At 43.1% G+C, this 21,184-nt stretch overlaps 1 protein-coding gene across 7 annotated transcripts in view; it reads left to right on the top strand.

Moving 5' to 3' along the window:
- The window catches only part of NPAS3 (neuronal PAS domain protein 3), a 676,849-nt gene that overhangs the window by 305,636 nt on the left and 350,029 nt on the right, over window positions 1-21,184 (top strand). For all 7 annotated transcript variants that reach the window (XM_082275689.1, XM_082275690.1, XM_082275688.1 and 4 more), the window contains one exon: window positions 15,377-15,621. In XM_082275689.1, the coding sequence (XP_082131815.1) occupies window positions 15,377-15,621 (245 nt within the window). The remainder of the gene's footprint in view (window positions 1-15,376; window positions 15,622-21,184) is intronic.

Here is a 21,184-nt window from a genome sequence, read left to right as displayed (position 1 = left end):
GTAAAATAACAGCCTCCCCAGACCATTTCTCTGCCCTGTGCACTCCCTCACTCCCATTTACTTCCCCATCCCCACTACATGCTAATAGATTTTTACTCCAGATGTATATATTGCGTTTGGAAATTCTAGAGAAATGCTTAAATAATGCATTACAATTTAACTAAACCCATTCAATTTTAGGCGACTGAAACGTACTGGAGATTTTAGTTAACTAAAATACAACTAAAACTAAAACAATTCAGATGACTACAATACGCCTAAAACTAAAATAGCACTTTAGTCAAAAGACTATGACTAATGCCTCCTACACACGCAACGATTGTTGGCCATCTTTTGTCCAGTGTTGTTGTGTTGGTTGAAATGTGCTCTAGACTGCACACAAATTTTCTCGGCCAACAAAAATCTACTTCAGAAGTGATGTTATGTGCTGGTTTTCTTTCCGTGTGTTTTTTCTTCTCTGAGCATGCCCAGTCTTGCTCATCAGATTTTTGTCTGCCGAAATCTGTACTGACTGACGGAAAATCGGCCGTTCTGTTGACGGCCAACAAAAATTTTATAGCATGCACACCAGATTTTGTTCGGCCGAAAAGTCGCAGTCGGTTGTCGGAAGCATCATACTAACAAGCCGACAATCGGCCAACAATCGTTGCGTGTGTACGAGGCATAAAACTAAATTGAAATTTGACATCACAATGAACAGTGGGGCACAAGAGGCAAAGCACTCTATGGTCTACCTAATCCAAAGCCAGGTGGACCCCGCTTCCTAAGACCTACCAAAACTGCTCTTCCAAGTAATTGGAGGTGGGGCTCTCCTAAAGAGAGGCATGTGCAAGAAAGGCATAAAGTGACATTACCAAGTGCCAGAACTTGGCCTTAACCATTTCCCGCTCGGGTTTCAGTGGTTATACCGGGATGATGCCTGCACCTGCAGACATCATCCCGGTATGAAAATATTCAGCCGACAATTCTGTTTCCAGCAGAAGGGATTCAAGTGGCTGAAAATGGGTGGCAGCTTTAGTCTTCTCTTGGGGGCCAAGGAACATGGGGTGTGTGCTGCTGGGGAGGGAAAACCTTTTGCTATGCTCTTCATGGGCAAGAGCAGAAGTTTGATTTATTATATTCATGGAACCTTTCTAACAAGGCAGGAACAGCATGTTAAATCTTAGCAAGTCACCAAACCCTTATAGCTGAGTGATTCTAGAAAGCGTTGGAAGTGGGTAATGAACATCGGGGTAAAGGTGGAGTTTCCCTTAAAGGCTTTGCAGAATACAGGATAAATAAATGCACACATAAATCACCTTAAGCTTCACAGAAGCAGAGACGTTGGAAGAAGGGCGGCTGACACTGAAGTTTTTTTTTTCTTAGCCTTTTTTATACTGACAGGAAGAACAATTTAACCAAACACCAGGCCATCATTTTGCCAGTCAAGTGTGATATGGGTTGGTCGGGGGGAGACACACGCCTCTATGATTTTGAGGAAGAATTGCTGAAATTGCAGTAGTTAGGTTTAAATCAGCTGTAGGTCCCATCATTAGAGAGCACTGAGATTCTTTTATCCGTTGTAGGCGAAATAATGAATTCATAGATAAAATGCTCTTAACCCCAGAGGGGGTGTAACACATTAATATTGTTTGTATTGAGATTCTGCGAACAATACGCTTCTCCCTTGCAGAAAATGGTTTGACTCACGAAAATATTTCCCAGTGGAGGTGGTAAGGGGAGTGTAAAACTTTCTGCACAACCACACAAATGATCGAGTTGGCTTTTTAAAAAATTGTATAGTGTATGGAGTGGAAAAAGATCATAACAGATAATCTCCAGGAACAAATATTGTGCATTAATTTGCAGAGAGTACAAACTTCATACTCTTTTCTATAGAAAATAATGTTTATGCGTATTGGATATACTGAATGAATGGTCTTTTATTTGGGACCTTTTTTTAAATTAAAGACTAACGTTGATCATGAAGGGGATGTGCGTAAAATATCCTAAAAACAACTTAGGGTCCTTTCACGCCAGCGATCCGATCACATCTGCCTGTCAGTTTTTTAGGCTGATCTGATCGGATCAATCCCTCCATGCATCCCTATGGGGCAGGGGATGTCAGCGGAGATATGTCCGCTGACACCCGCTGCCATCCGCATCTGATCCTGTCCGTGAAATCCAGACGGATGGAAACCCTATTTTCCATCCGTCCAGGGGATCAGATCGGATGAGAGCGGACAGGCGGTCCATTCTCATCCGATTCCCCCATAAAGGACAGCGGGGATCTGACACCTCCCTCTCCGCACACGGTGCGGAGACGGGGCTTTCATCGGCCTGCTCAGCGGGGATCAGCGGATCGATCCCCGCTAAGCAGAGAACAGTCCGCAACGGAAGACGCACCGTGTGAAAGGAGCCTTAGGTTGCAGAGGGGCCCGCTAAACGCATGCTTCCCAGGGGGTGGGACGAGGAGTCAAAAGACTTAGATTCAGAAAGTATAGACTTCTTCTGAATAACTTGTTAGGAACAACTGTACCATGTTTCGTGGTGAGTAGCTGCTTTTTCAGATTGGGACTCCAACTGCAACCTGCCCAGATGCAAATCATTGAAACCACTTCCAATCGCTTCCATCAGCTCAGTCTCTTGTCCTGGCGAGGTGCACAATACTGCGTGCTCCCTGCACAAACACATGCCGTATTATACATTGTTTAAATGTTTTAGGCAGTTGTGATAAAATGCTGTAAATGACTGATGCTTTCAAAAATAGATGTGTTAATAGTATACTTTTATTAACAAAATAAAGAATAAATGAACAGAAGAGAAATCCAAATCAATATTTGCTGCGACTACCCTTTGCCTTCAAAACAGCATCATTGCTTCCATTCTTCTAAGTACACTTGCACAGCGGTTTTAAAGGAACTCGGCAGGTAGCTTGTTCCAAACATCTTGGAGAACTAACCACAGATCTTCTGTGGATGTAGGATGCCACAAATCCTTTTGTCTCTTCATGCAATCCCAGACAGACTTGATGTTGAGATCAGGACTTTGTGTGGACCAAACCATCACTTCCACTATGTTCATAATACAACATTTGTGTCTTCCTTTTTATTCATTAATGTAATACTTCACTCTGAATGGCTCTCCTGTCTTCCCACTGTTTATTTTACCTGTTCTACTTTTCCATTTAGATTTACAAACCATATAATGGTAAACTCAAACATATATGGTCACTTTTCATTTTTTTCCAGTAGTTGCAGCCTGGGCCTAAGCTGCATTCCAGGCATATGATCGGTCATAAGTCTATAGTATAGCTTTGTTTTAACATCACCCTGCACCAAAAAATATGTTGATCTGCCAGAAACCTGGCACTTGACTGATCTGACAAAACACAACATTTTGGTGGGCTGAATGGTGTCAGCCCTGCCCAGTTTTCTTTACTAAACTACACACAACTCCTATCCTATTCTTTGCATTATAGATACTAATAATTTTGTAGTCTCAAGTTCGCAGCAAGGAGAGCTAAATATTCTCTTTGAAATAGCACAGGAATTGAGCTCAGAACACAGTGCACGTTTTTAATGCACCTCAGCCATTTTTTAAAACTCGACAATGGCCTCCAGACGGCCACATACAAATTGTGGTGGCTGCAAGGCTTTGCATGAAAACACGGCAAAAAAAGTAGGGCATGTCATGTTTGCCAGGCAATACCGCTTTCCAACGTCCCCAATAGAAGTGGTTGGGGCATTGCTGCCACTGTGTCTAATGGACACAGTTGCAGTTCATTGAAGAGGGATGCCAGTGTGAAACTTTTTTTCAGACAGGTGTGCGGGAGGTGACATATCTCCTTCTGATCATCTGCTATCCATTGGCCAGCCACTGCTGACGAAGTGATCCAGTGGATATTTTATATGTAATTTAAAAAAAAAAAAATTCACCATTGATTATACATGTTGGACAGTTGTGATGCAACTAAATTTCCGCCATCGTAAATTATCGTCTGAAAGTTGGGTTTTCAGCGTTGTGCCGAAAGAAAAAAAGTGCTTATAATGGCGGCTGAAAACTTCCGCGATATTGATGCAATTTTACTGCGCTTTTGTTGCGATTTTACCTTGCTTATGGTATGTTTTTCATAGGTAATGACACTCAAAAAATGCATAAAAAAAAGCAATATTTCACATTTTTGATGTGTTATTTCTGTGTTTTCAATGCATTTCAAAGGGAAGGTGCTTTTTGCCAAACATACAAAAAGGAGAAAAATGGTCCCAATGGAGTTTTAACGAGGCATCTACATATAGGGGGAGTAACAGACAGTAAAAAATGAAATATATAAAAGGGTAAATATTTATTAAATAAGTAAAAAGGAAAGAAAAAGAGGCTGAGTGAACAAAGCAATACTCAAAACCTCATAAAATAAACATAATTTCAAATGACAACAAAGTACAAGTATCTGTGCAACACGGTTACCAAATCAACTAAACGGCACCCAATAAATGTAGAAGCCTAGTAGATCGTGATTCGAACCAGGTAGTCCCAACATGTTTCGAAATCCTAAGATGATTTCTTCATCAGGGGAAAGGAGAGCACAGAGTTGTCTATTTCTGAGAGATAATGCAATATATCAGTGAATCAAATCAATACATATACAAATATATATATATATATATATATATATATATATATATATATATATATATATATATATATATAATAGGCATGCAGTAATAGATATTGTAATACAGGTTTACAATCAATCATGGATCAACCACATGTAAATGCATTCAACATAGTATTGTATAGTTTACCATGAGTGGATATGTTGACAAAAATAAAAAAATCAACAAGCAACAGAATGTCCTATTGCCCAAAAGGGATTCTTAAGAGGTCAAAGACCCCCCCCCCCCCCCCAAAAAATTTTTTTTTTTTTTGCCAAACATTCACCAAAAATGCAGCAAGCAGGATTTTTAACACCGTTTCAAATGGTGCCAGTAATGGCCGCCAATAAATTCATATTCATTTAAATTCATGATATTAATTAAAAAAGTCAAATATAAAACAATTATTTATAAAAATATATATATATATATATATATATATATATATATATATATATATAAATAAATATATATATATATATATATATAATTATAAACTGTCAATTTCGCTTTCAGCCAAGTGCATCCTGAATTTTCAGTTCCTAAACTGAAATTTTTATTTGGGTGCAGAGGACGGGTTGGATCCAAGAAATTGCCCCTCAATCTGTAGGGAATTTATCTCTTAGCTAGCTAATGGGGTACATCACTACTATTGCCTATCTCCTTTCCTCTGCTTGAACTCATCTGGGAAGTAGAACAATTTGTAGTTAGGTAACTATATTTGTTGAACAAATCTGTTGTATTGAATCAATTGAATCATTTCTGAAAGTGGTTTCTGATCATTGTAACATATCCTAGGCCAGCATATACTGTAATTTCTACGTGAAAACCCATCCTGACCTGACTTGGTGCTTTTACCAGAACCTATGACCTTATTAAATGCAGGAATTCATTATAACCAATCAGAATTCCTCTTTTACCCAGTAAACTAAAATCCAATTGGTTCCTGTGGGTTACTGCACTTTGGATGTCAGTAGTAGTCTTTAGACCGCTTTGCAAATCTGTCAGCGTATTTTGGAATAGCTATAATAAAGCAATCAATAGTTTTAATGGCTCACTGTATAAAGTTAGTGATATAGTTCTGGGGGAATCTGAACTGGCCATAAAATTGATCTGCACCGGCCATAAAATGTCCTTTGCAAAGTATAAAAAAAAGAAGAATAAACGGTTGTATTGGCTTGACGTGAAAGCTTACAATCATCCAGCAGGCCGGCTGAGAAGACACCTTAGCTGTTGTCAGGGCTGGCATAGTACAGCTGTGTTCCTGTGCCCTGTGCTTTGTTTTTGCTGATTGGATTTGACGTGTGAGGTGGAGGAATGAGGGGGGTATGTGACCTGAATGAGGGTCGCCCACCGCATCAGGTGTCAGTGCAGTAATGCGACGTGACACCTCTATTCTGCCCGTCCTCTATCAAAGACTTGGCTAGTGATAATTGTGGCTATTTACCATATCTTTTTCTATTTGTCTCTTAGTAAATAGCTGATGGGGGATAAAGGTGTGTCAAGACCTCCTTTTAGCAGGCATCTGCATCCAGGGATGAAGATTAGAGTCAATTCTCTGACTCTGAAATGGTTAGCTGATAAAAGGATGCATTTTTCTAGGAAATGGTGCTGGCTATTCAGGCTTAAGGGAAGAAATTGTTAATAGAAATATACTGTAGATGTACAAAATTATAAGAGACCCACATTCTCTAATAGTGACATTTTTAGGTTCCCATTCCCCCACATAGACTACTGATTAACAAACATTCATCCCCCGTAGAGAGGTGTGCAGGTTTGAACGCTACAAGAAGTAAGGGGTTAAGCTGAGCCGCCCGCGGCTGTCAACATTAATTTCTCCTCGACTCTGTAAACATCAGGAACATAAAAGGCCAATTTCACAACTAAATATAGCAGCGTATTTTGGCCTGATATAAATGGCAGATCGCTGCTGTAGAACACGACAGGCTGAGTGTCCCAGTGATGCACGGTGGGGAGGAAAATGTCGTCTGCAGAGGCCTAAACACTGGAAGAGCTGGATCATATGTGGGTGATAGACACTTATCTATTCAAATCCCAGGCAAGCCACAGATATTGGGGTGGAACCTGCATACTGTAACTATACATATAGTAAAGGTATCTGAGCACATGGTGCTTTACACTATATGTTATTATACCCACAACAGTAAAATCAGTCTGTATATGCAGTAAAGCATGCTTGTTATACTCACTGGGGAACCTAAGCGGTTAATCCCCCACATTGTGTAAAAAGGCTGTTTGGTCCTGTCTTCTCTGATCCTCCCCTGCTTTTACAGTCCCCAGTTCATCTGCTGATAGTACAAAGCCTTGGGGGCACTCTGCACATGCTCAGTTTGGTATGTATTGCAAGAGAGGTTTTTTTTCTTCTGGGAGAGTGAATGTGATCAGCACAGGGCCAATCAGCGCTGTCCAGACAGAGGGGCAGGGGTCCTGAAGCCTCACAGGACAATCAGGGGAGAATAAAAACTCCTCCTTTTGGAAAAAAAAATCCTCCTACAAGCTTTAACCAGTACTCAGTTGGACACTGGTAGAAGTCACAAGACTGCTATAACTGCTGACAAGAAAAGATATTTAGCAGTTTATATTCACTAAAATAATTGCATTTTCGTGTTCTGTGTACTGTGGGAGACCAGATATTGTAAATGCAGAGTCCTGGGTTTAGTAACACTTTAAAGCGGTTGTAAACCCTAAAAAATAAAAAAAAAACCTGCAAGACAAAGGCATAGTGAGCTAGTATGCATCGCAACTAGCCCATTATGTGTAACTTACCTTAGAACGAAGCCCCGACACGGACCCCCGGACATCGCTGCAGGCACTGCCATGATCCCTCACCGTCTCTTCCGGGTTCGGCGGCTCCGGCGCGGTGATTGGCCGGAAGAGACGGCTGCGGCGCGATGATTGGCCGGAGCCGCGATGACGTCACTCCTGCGCATGCGCGCGGGAGTGATTTTCCGGCAAGCTCCCGGCAAACTAATTGAAGGTCCCCCCGGACCTTCAGAGCGCATGCGCCGCTCGCGCGAGCGGCTGCATGCACTGTAAATATCTCCTAAACCATGCCGGTTTAGGAAATACTATTTGTACCTACAGGTAAGCCTTATTATAGGCTTACCTGTAGGTAAAAGTGTCAAAAAGAGGGATACTACCGATTTAAGGGTAAGGCCAGCCATAGACAGAGAGAAAGAAAAGAAAATAGCCTGATGGGGGAATCTCTGTGCCACTGTGTTCTCCCGGGGAGGGGGGAGGGAAGCCGCTAGCAATAATCACATGTAAAATCTGACAGGCTGGTTGATTGATCGATCAACTTGGGTACATTCAGCCTGCTCATACATGGTTCGAATCAGCAGGAACCAGCCAGATTCGAACTGTCTATGGCCAGCTTAACTCTGATAAGTAGCAATAAGTAGTTTAGACTACTATTAGATCAATTATTTCTCCTCTTTTTGTCACAGCCAAGCTTTCAAGCAATAATGGCAGTTAAGCCAGCCATAGATGGTTTGAATCTTGGCAGGTTCAGCAGGAACCGGCTGAGATTCGAACCATGTATATGGGCAGACTGAGTGTACCCAAATTGATCGTTCGATCAGCTTGGGTAGAACCAGACTCTTGGATTTTACATGGGATTATTGCTAGCACCTGTTATGGCTGGCCCTTGGTTACAGGAAACCCCAGTTTCTGTTATTAAACAAAAAGAGCATCTTCCAATCAACCAGCAGGGGGCATTGGCTGCAGCAGACTAGATGAATGTACAGGGTGACCACCGTCCTGCCCCATTGGCGATTGGTGGTCACCCAAATAAGGAGAAAGCACAAATTAACAGGATTAACAGGTATTTGGAAAACATTTACTCACATCAATATAAAAAAGAAAGAAAACTTACATAATTTAATTTACAAGTCTTGTAGTAACATCTCCAGATGTTTTTCACAAGCTTGCTTTCCAGAGAGAATATTAGTGATGGCTAATAATTGCAGAAAGTGCAGTTCACTTTAGATTGTCATGCATTGTACAGCTGCTGGGAACTGATTTCTTTAACTCCGGGATAGATACTTCTGGTGCTCGTATGTAGAGAACAAAACAATATGCAGACCTGGCCCGGAATACGTACCAGCAATCTTTTTTGCGGTGCTCCACAGTTCGTTCCACCAAATCAAGCTCAAGTCTTTTTGCATTCCCAGGAATCCTGCAGCTCTCTGTAGAGGACACAGCCCTGAGTGACAGCATAGCTTGGGGAACATAAAGCTATTTTACAGGCCACTGGAGATCCTGTATCTGTTTACACATAGTATATTAGGCACTTTGCAGTAAAACAAAATTCTTTCAGAACTTGAAGATAAGGCCATTTGGATTTGTGTCAGGGAAGAAAAATAAAATGCTCTGGAAACAGACACTAATACTGAATTAACGGTGCGAATCGCCACATTGGTGAGGTTACTGTCCTTACCCTCACATAACCTCCATGTCCAATGTCTGGAACTGTCAAAGTGTATGTAAACCCGGGGGGGTTGTTCACACTTGCAGTCGGGGGGTGGTACAAGCCCCCCAAACTCTACTCCTTTTAGGTGCAGAAGCTGAGACTGGGGGTGTGCACTTGGCGTGGCTGTGAAGCAAAAAAATGATACCTCCTGCCGCTTTCAGCAGGCAAAGCACCTGCAGAACATTACCTGTTCAAGTGAATGGGGCTGCTCCGCCTCTGTACGTGGTTGTGGCACGCTAGTATGGGGATCAAGGGGTAATGTAGGTGGTGAGGAGGTGATACAATGCCTCCTCACTGCCTGTCATAATGTGGATTGCTCTACAGAGACCAATGCTAGTGTAATTGAGCCCCAAATCTATTTTGCAGTATGTTTTGCATACTGTTTTTTGTGAATCTCTTGCAAAGCCTCTCACCTAAAGAGTTCTTGTAAGTTCTTGTCCTGCTGACAACGCTAAAGCTGGGCATAGATGGTTTATATCTCCGTTGGTTAAACGGGGACCGGCCGAGATTCAAACCATCTATGGGCAGGCTGGTTGTACCCAAGTTGGTCGAGGCTGGTTGTACCCAAGTTGATCTGTCAATTAACTTGGGTACAACCAGCCTGTTGGATTTCGTATATATGTTTACTGCCTGAGGCTATAGCCACTAGCAGTTATAATGTAATCATTTTTTTCTGCCAACCAGGAAAGCTCCCTGCAACCCCCAACTAGCAGATCACATTAACGGTGCAGGAGGGATGATGGGGGACTCAAGCAATTTTCTTTCCTTCCACCCTTCCAGTCAAATCATCTATGGCTTTCCTTAGTGACTGCTTCACAATTAGCAGCAGCATTGTCAGCCTTCCGTGCGCACTCCTTCCGTTGGCCCCTGGAATGCCTTATAGACTTGATAGACAGCTCAGTGGCCAAAGAGAGCCTTCCGTGCGCACTCCTTCCATTGGCCTCTGGAATGCCTCATAGACTTGATAGATGGCCCAGTGGCCAAAGAAAGCATGCAGCAGGCTGACAGCACTGCTAGAGTTGAGGAAGTGCGAGACTTAATGCCAAACATACTGAAAAATAGATTTTAAGTTTGGATACACTTTTTTTAAGATGATGGCACTATCCAGTGCAGCATAGTTTGGCTCACTGTTAGTGTGATTTCTAAGGGGATTAATATAGATATATATTATTTGGTAATTATACTGATGATGTTTAAACATTATTTAATGGTGGTAGAGACAGCTGTACTAAAAAGGTGTTTATTTATATTTGTCTAGAATTCTGCTTTAAAAGGCTATGTGTCATTGGCATAGAGGAGGTTAATAGGAAGAGAGGCACTAAGGTTTCCTCCAGAGTCCTAAGAGTGGCTCCTCTGCACTTGTTCTCCCGTTAGATGCCGCGAAAAGCTCAGCATGTTAGAACAAGCATTCCCATTACAGAGGCCAGGGTGGGGAGCGACGGGTGGTGCCTCTGATCGCTAGACATCGAAACACGAGAGGTGCAGGGAGGCTTCAAAGCTACAGAACTCCGTCCTTTGATGAATTTTTCATGGGGGAGTTGGGGGTGCTGAGCAGCCTCGCGTCTCGCAGGCCAGAGTAATTGATTAATAGAAGGTGTGCTCTGGAAAATCCATAACCTGGTGCACGTCTGACACTCTACATTGAAAGAGCGAGAAACATGGAGTTTTACAGAGAATTAACCCTTAACTATATCTGGCTTTCACTGGAATAATGCAAATAGTTCAACATTTCATATATATGGGTCCTGCTGCTACTCGGATTAGGGGAATAACAATTAAGCTTGTGAAGTTCAGCAATACCTACTAGGGATCAACCGATATCGTTTTTTCAGGGCCGATACTGATACCAATTTTCTGACCACCTGGCTGATAGCCAATATTCTGCACATTTAGGCCCCTTTCACACATACAGTCCGTTCAGTTCATCAGTTCAGTCACGTCAAATGTATCAGTTTTTCGTCAGTTGTCATCCGTTTTTTCGTCAGTTGTTATCCGTTTTTCATCCGTTTTTCATCAGTTGTTATACGTTTTTCATCCGTTTTTCATCCGTTGTCATCCGTTGTCATCAGTTGACATCAGTTTTTCATCTGTTGTCATCAGTTGACATCCGTTTTTCATCCGTTGTCATCCGTTTTTCGTCCGATCCGTTTTTTTGACGGATGAAAAATAGGGCATTCATCCGTTCAAAAAAACGGACATTGACAGAAGTGGATGAAAACGGATGTTAACTGATGATCATCAGTTGTCATCCGTTTTTACATAGAGATGCATTGATGTCCGTTTTTCATCCATCAACGGATGGATGAAAAACGGACAAACGGACAGCATGTGTGAAAGGGGACTTAGGCTTTAGTAACCGGAAGTGATTCCAGCTTTATTCAGGTCTTTGACCAGCCGGTGTACGGTCGCTCGGGCATTGCGGTGGGACGGGAGACCCTGGCGGGGCGGTGGGAGGGGCGTCCCCAACCACTGCTTGTAATGACAGCTGAGCGGCTGCTTAGCCGCATCAGGTGTTTTTACAGGAAAGCTGACCGTTGGCTCTAAAAAACAGTACTGGGGTGATGTCTGTAGTTACAGGCATTACTCCGGTACAAACACTTGAAGCAATATCGGCCATATCGGCAAGTTTGTGGCCGATACTTCAGAAAAAGTGAATATCGGCCTCCGATAATCCGTTGTGGCTGCCCAAGAGTCCGGCCTGATAGCTGAAAGTTTGGGGAGTTGGGAGGAGAGAGGTGTGAGGAGTTTGCTTATCACAGAATTGTCCCCATAAACAGAAGCCTCCGGCAGCCACCAGGTCAGCCCAAGTGTCAGTGTACCCGGTAGGTTGGCATAGAAAGTGTGCAAGCTACTGCCGGGATTGTGGTGTGTGTGTGCAGGGTGGCCCGCTAGGACTGTGCACCTACTTTCACATTCTCCTCTGCCTGAGTATCGATTGCTAGTGCCATCCAGAAAACTTTTCTCTGCTGTCTGCCAGACTCAGTGCTGCTCCGGTGATCGCTCTTTTTTCATTGATTGCCAGATTGAAATTGCTTGTTGCAAGTGTGTATCCATTTTGATTGGTGTGGGCATTAATGTGAAAATTCCAGAAGCCGACAATGTGCAAAAATGTCTGCTCCAGTGCTTTTTAACACATTAAAAATAAGAATTAAAAATAAGCAGAGAGTTGTGACTAATAAAAGAATACTTAAAATAACTTTGATTGTGATGAATACAAGTTATGGATTTAGGGTGTATTTATAGTCCAAACTTATTTAGGGAAAAGTTTAGAATTGGTTTGTTTGATCACTGCCGTGATGGAGCATGGACGGTTTGAATTTTCCCTAAGGTGGAAACACACAGGTTTACACCAAGTGGGGCTTGATAGCACAGCATTTAATTACTAGTAATTGTAGGAGTACAGTCCAACTACTAAAAGGTCAGACTGTATTTATTTATTACAAATAAATGTAAAGGGAATCTCCAGGCAAAAATGAAATTTTTCCTATTAATAGTATGTTAAATATCTTTGATATTATTCATTTTCTGGCTAGCTGCTTGTGTAGCTTAGGAAGTCTTATCTAAACTAGACAATTAGCTTCTTCCTATTCTTCACTGACAACGCTATCTCACTTTATCTGAATTTGCTAAGCTGTATTTCACTTCCTGAAAAGGTTGTCGGTCTTCCTTAGACAGGCATGCCTAGACCTGCCCAGCCCCACCCCCATCCCTCCTATCCTTCACTGAACATGATCTCCTCCTGTATTCATAGCCTCGTTTAGGCTAGCAGCTTCTCCTGATGGAGAGAGAGAAAGAAAGGGGGAGGGAGATAGAGGAGGGGGGGGGGGGGTCATCTGACTGGCACAATATATGAAAGAAAAAGGTACAAAGGAACATTTTTGAAAGTTTAGAAGGATACAGATTCATTTCAATTACTCATTACATGTGTGTAATGAGTTTTAGGCTCCGTTTCCACTAGTGTGACTTGCCATGCGCCTTTAGACACATAAAGTCGCATTACAAGTCACAACCCATTGATTTCAACGGCACTCATTCCCATATATGCAACTTTGAAAATCAGCGCCTTTGAAAAGGTACCTGCACTACTTTGACGCGACTTTGATCCAGAGAGTGTAAAGTTGTATCAAAGCTGCACTCAGTCGCACTCTAAATCACATTCTAAATCGCACAACTTAAGAGTCATACTAGTGGAAACATGGCCACTAAGCTAGAGTGCGACGTTGAGTGCAGCTTTGATCCAACTTTACACTCTCTGGATCAAAGTTGCATCAAAAGTTCCATCAAAGTAGTGCAGGTACCTTTTCAAAGTGGCATAGATGGGAACGGGTGCCATGCCAATGAATGGGCTGTGACCTGGCTTTTGACTTTGTGTGTCTAAAGTCGCATGACAAGTCACACTAGGGGAAACGGAGCTTTAGTCTATGTTTCCTCTATTGTGATTTAGAGGGCGACTTTAATGCAACTTTGATCTGACTTTACGCTCTCTGGTTTAAAGCCGCATCAAAAGCTGCATCAAAGTAGTCCTGCTTCCTTCTCTTATGGTAGTCTTCATTCAAAGCCCAGCACAGCTATACTGTATATCTGCCTCTCCCCCCCCTCCCCAGCACTGCTATACTGTATATCTGCCTCTCCCCCCCCTCCCCAGCACTGCTATACTGTATATCTGCCTCTCCCCTCCCCAGCACTGCTATACTGTATATCTGCCTCTCCCCCCCCCCTCCCCAGCACTGCTATACTGTATATCTGCCTCTCCCCCCCCCCTCCCCAGCACTGCTATACTGTATATCTGCCTCTCCCCTCCCCAGCACTGCTATACTGTATATCTGCCTCTCCCCCCCCCCTCCCCAGCACTGCTATACTGTATATCTGCCTCTCCCCTCCCCAGCACAGCTATACTGTATATCTGCCTCTCCCCCCCCTCCCCAGCACTGCTATACTGTATATCTGCCTCTCCCCCCCCTCCCCAGCACAGCTATACTGTATATCTGCCTCTCCCCCCCCTCCCCAGCACTGCTATACTGTATATCTGCCTCTCCCCCCCCTCCCCAGCACAGCTATACTGTATATCTGCCTCTCCCCCCCCTCCCCAGCACTGCTATACTGTATATCTGCCTCTCCCCCCCCTCCCCAGCACTGCTATACTGTATATCTGCCTCTCCCCCCCTCCCCAGCACTGCTATACTGTAAATCTGCCCCCCCCCCCCCCCAGCACTGCTATACTGTATATTTCTTTATTTTCTCATGAATTAGGATGTACAATGCATCCTTACTGAGGAGAACACTGGGCGGGAACCTATGATTAGCTCCTCCCATTCTGTATATGCCCACTGGCTACACAAGATCAGTGCCCCTCCCTGGAAGTGATGTCACTAGCTTTCAGTAACCACACCCACTTGCCACTCTTGGACTCAGCAGGAAGAGGAATTGAAGTCATGTGACAGCACTGAAAACTGCAAAATAAAGGGAGAAGAACTGGGATGTTTTCATTTGACACATAAGGCTGAACTCCGCTCACAATAATGATTGCAGGCGAAAGTTTAAGGTATTAGGCTGGACTTCCACTTTAAATTTCAGATAAGTCATAAAGGTGGTGTTATGCTTTATGCTCCATCCTGGGAGCCAGCAAGAGAGGGTGGCAATGCTTCTACATAGAGTGGGACAGGAGGCACATAAAAAATAACTAAATAAGGCAGCTCTGTAATCATGAATACATCATTAAGTGTATTTTTTAAAAAGTAAGCGGTGTAAGCATCGGAATTTGACCTGGTATTGGCCTATCGCAGTCCCTGTACAGCAGGGCTGGAGTGTGAGAGAAGGAAACAGCACACGGAGCCAATAAGTTCATTTGCTGATAGGAGGTGAAAGCAGAATAACAGAGGGATGAGCTCTTTACTGTGCTGCTTCTCCTTTCATTGTCCAATCACAGGCTGGGGTGGGTCCAGGATGTCCCGGGCTCAGGAGAAGTGGGTTCAATGATATGGCCATCAGACTGAAGACATCTAGCGGCAGAGGAAAAAGTACTGTGGAAGTGATTGAAGGTGAAAATTGCAGCAAAAACTGATTTTGTTATTTTAATTTTTTATGCGCATTTCTTTTTTATTGTGTTATTTGTGGCAGGAGTTCTGCTTTAAGTGAAAGAAGCTGTTTGTGTAGATTGATGTCAGTGTGCAGTGTATTTGTAACATTTTCAGTGCAATGTGTAAATAGCACAGAATCCTGAATGATGTTTTCTATTTCTCTTTATGTTCAGTTTACAAGCCCTGCGGAAAGAAAAGTCCAGGGACGCTGCCCGCTCCCGGCGTGGAAAGGAGAACTTTGAGTTTTACGAGCTTGCCAAACTACTTCCTCTGCCCGCGGCCATCACAAGTCAGCTAGACAAGGCATCCATCATCCGCCTGACCATCAGCTACTTAAAGATGAGAGACTTTGCCAACCAAGGAGACCCACCATGGAATCTACGTATGGAAGGCCCACCGCCCAACACTTCTGTCAAAGGTATGTGTTCTCACTATGGTCATTCACTGCAGAACTCCTACATTACTGCACTGTCTATATCACAGCTCAGCAATATAATATTTCTTATTACTGATAACATTATGACTGTGTGATTGGCTCAGCAGGTAGGGCTTTGCTTTAACCACTTCTGGACCGGAAGGATTTGCCCTTAATGACCAGGCCATTTTTTGCGATTCGGCACTGCGTTATTGTAACGGACAATTGCGCGATCGTGTGACACTTTACCGAAATAAAATTGATGTCCCTTTTTCCCCACAAATAGAGCTCTCTTTTGGTGGTATTTGATCACCTGTGCAATTTTTATTTATTGCGCTATAAACAAAAAAGAGTGACAATTCTGAAAAAAAAACAAAACTATATTTTCAATCACTTTCTGCTATAAAACATCCCCCCCCCCCCCAAATAAATGTAAACATCACATTTTTTCATCATTTTAGGCCAACTTGTATTCCGCTACATATTTTTGGTAAAAAAAATCCTAATAAGCGTATTTTGATTGGTTTGCTCAAAAGTTATTGCGTCTACAAACTAGGAGAAAGATTTATGTCATTTTTATTTTTTTAATGATTTTCTTACTAGTAATGGAGGCGATCTGCGATTTTTAGCAGGACTGCAATTTTGCAGCGGACAGATCAGACCACTAACTGACTTTTTTGACACTTTTGGGGGGGATCCGTGACATTACTACAGTAATCAGTGCTAAAAATATGCACTGTTACTGTAATAATGCCTCTGGCAGGGAAGAGGTTAACCCAGGGGTGATCAGAGGGTTAAGTGTGAGCCTAGGAGAGTGTTTTCTAACTGTATGGGGGAGGGACTTGTGAAATGATCACAGAGACCTGTGATCCTATATAGTAGGATCACAGGCGCTCTGTGATAATTTTTTAGGGAGAAGAATGATCTGCTGTGTACAGCAGCTGCCCGTCCTTCTCTCTCAGCGGGGTGCGATCGTAGGTACCCACCGGCAATCACAGCTGCCGGCCCTGTGGATCGGCATCCCTGCTGCCGAGTGGGGTCGGCGTGCACTTGCTTCCAGGAGCGCTCCTGTGAACCACCATGCAGGTACAACAGTTTGTGCAGCCGAGCCAGCCTGCTGCAGTATATCTGTGGCGGGTGGTCGGCAAGTGGTTAAAGCAGTAGTAAACCAGGAAAAAACCCCACAAAAATCTCCCCCCTGCTGCATTAAAACATAATGTGCTAGTATGCATTGCATACAGGCAAATTGTGAAAGACTTGCATTAAAACAGCCCTCCAGCGCCGTCACCATTGACAGGGCTTCCATCTTCACTCAGTCTTCTTTCTTGGTTCGTAGGCTCCAGCAGTTTGAATGACCGGTCCGCAGTAATGTCACTCCCCCGCATGCACACACGCGGCACAGCTCTCCCAATGGGTGGCATGCCGTGTAATGAGAGAGCAGTGTGCATGCTCTGGTGAGGTCGCTGGCTGCTACTATAGTTAGTTATTTACTGTACCTACAGGTAAGCCTATAATATAATATAGGTATAAATAAACAAGCAGAGTTTACTACCGCTTTAAAGAAAGTGGCTGTTGCTACATATTGTTATTCAGACTTCCGGAGTGTACAACTTCCCGCACACTGGACATTTTTTCTGCTGCTCCTAGCGGCATTTGGCATGTTTTTCCATTCCTGTCTCTGAATGCCAATAGGCATTCAGAGACAGAAAAAAAATAAACCCACAGCTAGTTTGTCCAGGATCAGGAGAGTTTTGACAAAAAAAAAAAACGCTTGACACACCCAAATGCGTGTAAATGTTTCAAAACGGTCTAGAAGCGCTTGAGCATTACTTCATTTCCATAGCCAGAATAAATGATTATTCTGGCCAATGAAATGAATTAATGCCCAAGTGCTTGACCTGCCTAAACGCGACTAAATCCATTACATGCGTTTACAATAGTCAAACATTTTGTTCTGCCAAATCTCTGCTGCCGGGAGGAGGTGTCTGGGAGAGCTAGCAAAACATCCAGTGTGCTTGATGAGCCAAGAGCAGGGGCTCCTGAACCCTGGAAATGTTTTCCTACTTTGGAATGACTAGTTTAGTCTTACACTGATGGAAATATTAGAAGAAATGATGACTGTAAAGTGGCACATACTTACATTGTCTCTACATATCACATTCAAGTTTCATGGCCGTGAAGGCAGAAGTTACCCCTTGCTGGACTGTCATTTTATTGTTTTAGTGCTGATTGGGGTTCAGCTTTAAGGCAGGATAATTTTCACCAGTCTTAATACAAATTTCCTTCACAGATACCTTTGCATTTCCTTCTGGCTGTATTACTTTTATTATGGCATTTTATTTATTAGTCATCCATTCGGAAAAGATTGTTGGGCACCGTGTGCTCCATCCAACACAGATATAGATAACTGGCACACAGTGTTCATTTTCCATTTATTCAATTTAGTTTTAGTTATAGTCTTTTGACTAAAATGCCATTTTAGTTTTATTCTTTTTTTTTTTATTACGAACGTTTTTATTGGAAAACATTTTTACAAACAAAATTAGAACAATGTACACATTGACAATGAGCAAGAGACAAGTATCAGAGTATTACAGAAAATAAAGCATAAAAATGGGAGTACCGCAAATAACCATTGGCAAAGTATAGGAATTACATTTAGAAAGCATGAGGGGAATAAAGATATACAGCTACATCACAGACGGGTCCCAGTTCTCCCATTTCCTATGACAGAGATCCATAGTGTCATACAAAGTGTGGTGGATACGTTCTGCAAGTTTGATCATCTCCATTCTGGCTATTACTTGCGACCAAGGAACAATATTAGTTTTAGTCTTTTGACTAAAAAACTATTTTAGTTTTAGTCATGTTTTATTCATTGGAATTGTTTTAATTTTAGTCATATTTTAGTCATTGGAATTGTTTTAGTTTTAGTCATATTTTAGTCGACTAAAATCTCCAATACATTTTAGTCAACTACAAGTGGAATGGGTTTAGGTAAATTGTAATGCATTATTTAAACATTTCTCTAGAATTTCCAAACGAATTATGTACTCCTGGAGTAAAAATCGAATAATATGTTATTATTTATGATATTAGAGCCGGTTCACACATATTCGATGACAGACATTGCATGTGATTCGCAGCGCACTGCTGTGCAATTCACATGCGATGTCTGTGCAATGCGAATGCAGCCATACAGATTGTATGACTGAATGAATTGCATCGCATTCGGACCAAACTCACACAGGACCCTTTTTTGGGTCCGCACCAGAATCAGATTGCATGGGTTGTTCACACTGATGTGATCTGATTCATGTCTGATCTGACAGTTCGCACTGCGATATGTGAACTGATCTGGGGGTGTCGTTAACTTTGTAGTGACACCCCCAGCGATTCGTATATGGAAGTGTGAACTGCCTGCGAGTTGAGTGCGATGGGGGAACCCACAGTGGATTTGCAGGGTTCCTACATTGCATATGTGTGAACCGGGACTAAAGCTTTGAACTAGGTATAGACCGATTATCGTCAAGGCTGATATATCAGTGGCCAATATGCACTTTCCCCGATATATCAGTATCGGCCCCGGAATTGGCCGATATTGCCGATATTTTTGTGACGTCATTCTGCCTTCTTAGGCCGCCTCCCTCGACTTGGACAGCCTCGTCTAGAGTCGGGACTAGTCTCATGGGAGTGTATCTCAGCCATACACCCACCCACAGCAGCCCGGTGCCAGCCAGCCACCCACATCCACAGGCCCTGTACCAGCCAGCCAGCCACAGGCACTGTACCAGCGAGCCACCCACAGGCCCTGTACCAGCCAGCCACAGGCACTGTACCAGCCAGCCACCCACAGGCCCTGTACCAGCCAGCCACCCACAGCCTCTGTGCCAGCCACCCACCCACCACAGGGTGCCAGACAGCCACCACAGGGTGCCAGACAGCCACCCACAGGCCCTGTATAAGCCAGCCACCCACAGCCCCTGTGCCAGCCAGCCACCCACTCACCTACCACAGGGTGCCAGCCAGCCACCTACCACAGGGTGCAAGCCAGCCACCCACCTACCACAGTGTGCCAGCCAGCCACCCACCCACCACAGGGTGCCAGACAGCCAGCCACCCACCAAAATGTGCCAGACAGCCACCCACCACAGGGTGCCAGCCAGCCACCCACCACAGATTACCAGACAGCCAGCCACCCACCACAATGTGCCAGACAGCCAGCCACCACAGGGTGCCAGCCAGTCACCCACCACAGGGTGCCAACCAGCCAGCCAGCCACCCACTACAGGGTGCCGGCAAGCCAGCCATCCACCACAGAGGAGCCAGCCAGCCACCCACCACAGGGTGCCAGCAAGCCACCCACCCACCACAGGGTGCCAGCAGGCCAGCCATTAAGCATTAAACAAAAATTAACTTGTTCAGTACCAGATTTGTGTCAAAAATTGTCTTTATTTTTCAAAACTTTAAATGTACAAAATATCCGCCCATATCGGCCAATACTGATACGTTGTGATCAAAATATCGGTATCGGTATTGGCCCTGAAAAAACCATATCGGTCTATCCCTACTTTGAACATGCACTACAGACACAGATTTAGCCATTGTGATATATAATGTCTTTATAAATAAAACCAAGTTTCATAAACAAACAAAAATACTGATTTTTGACAAACAGAAGTGCAACTTTAAAATACAAAAAGCCCAAAAATCTGTAAACTCTATTGGCTGTTATCCCATTGCACATATTACCTGAATATATTACCAGCATTATATATTAAGAAAACATATAAGAAAAGCCTTTTTCCTAATTTTTCTCTTTCAGCAGCTTAGTAGATGCCCCTTACTTATGCGTATGCGGTGGTGCAATACATTTTCAAACTGTAATGTGCTATCATTACATGCTCTGGATGGAATTGTGTTGCTGATTTAGAAATGGCCAGCAGAGTAGTGTTTATTTTCATGTCAATTTTCGATTTAGTTTTAGTCATAGTCTTTTGACTAAAATGTAATTTTAGTTGTATTTTAGTTTTATGACTAAAATGCTATTTTAGTTTTAGTCTTATTTTAGTCATCTGAATTGTTTTAGTTTTAGCCGCATTTTAGTCATCTGAATTGTTTTAGTTGTATTTTAGTCAGCTAAAATAGTGTTAATGTAGTCTAGGAAAATGTTTTAGGCAAGGAAATGAACCCCGCTGGCACACTACACGTCTGCAAATGTTTGCTCGGGCCACAAAATGGCAGCGTCCATTGAGGGAAAGCAATAGATGTACTTTAAACTATGGGACTTTGAGCATTCGTTATTGAAGAAACTGTCTTCAAAGAGCAGACTTGGAGTCCCTAACCATTTGGAGTGTGATAGGCTCTCATCACAGATTCCGCTTCTGTCGTTCCAGGCTCCATACTAGCTGACATTAAACGGTTCTTTGCTGTCGGGGTATGCACAATAAAAATGCATAGAGCTGTCAGCGATCATTCATTTAATCAGGCTGTGCAATGAGGTAAACAAAGATGGCAGATTAATGAGTCCGGTATGCTCAGTGACTGACAGAGCTGCAAACATAGG

This window comes from Pelophylax lessonae (genome assembly GCF_965119305.1).
Source record: "Pelophylax lessonae genome assembly, chromosome: 13".
Classification (NCBI taxonomy): domain Eukaryota; kingdom Metazoa; phylum Chordata; class Amphibia; order Anura; family Ranidae; genus Pelophylax; species Pelophylax lessonae.
Note: the sequence above shows the minus strand (reverse complement) of the source record. Positions and strands in the feature narration are given on the sequence as shown.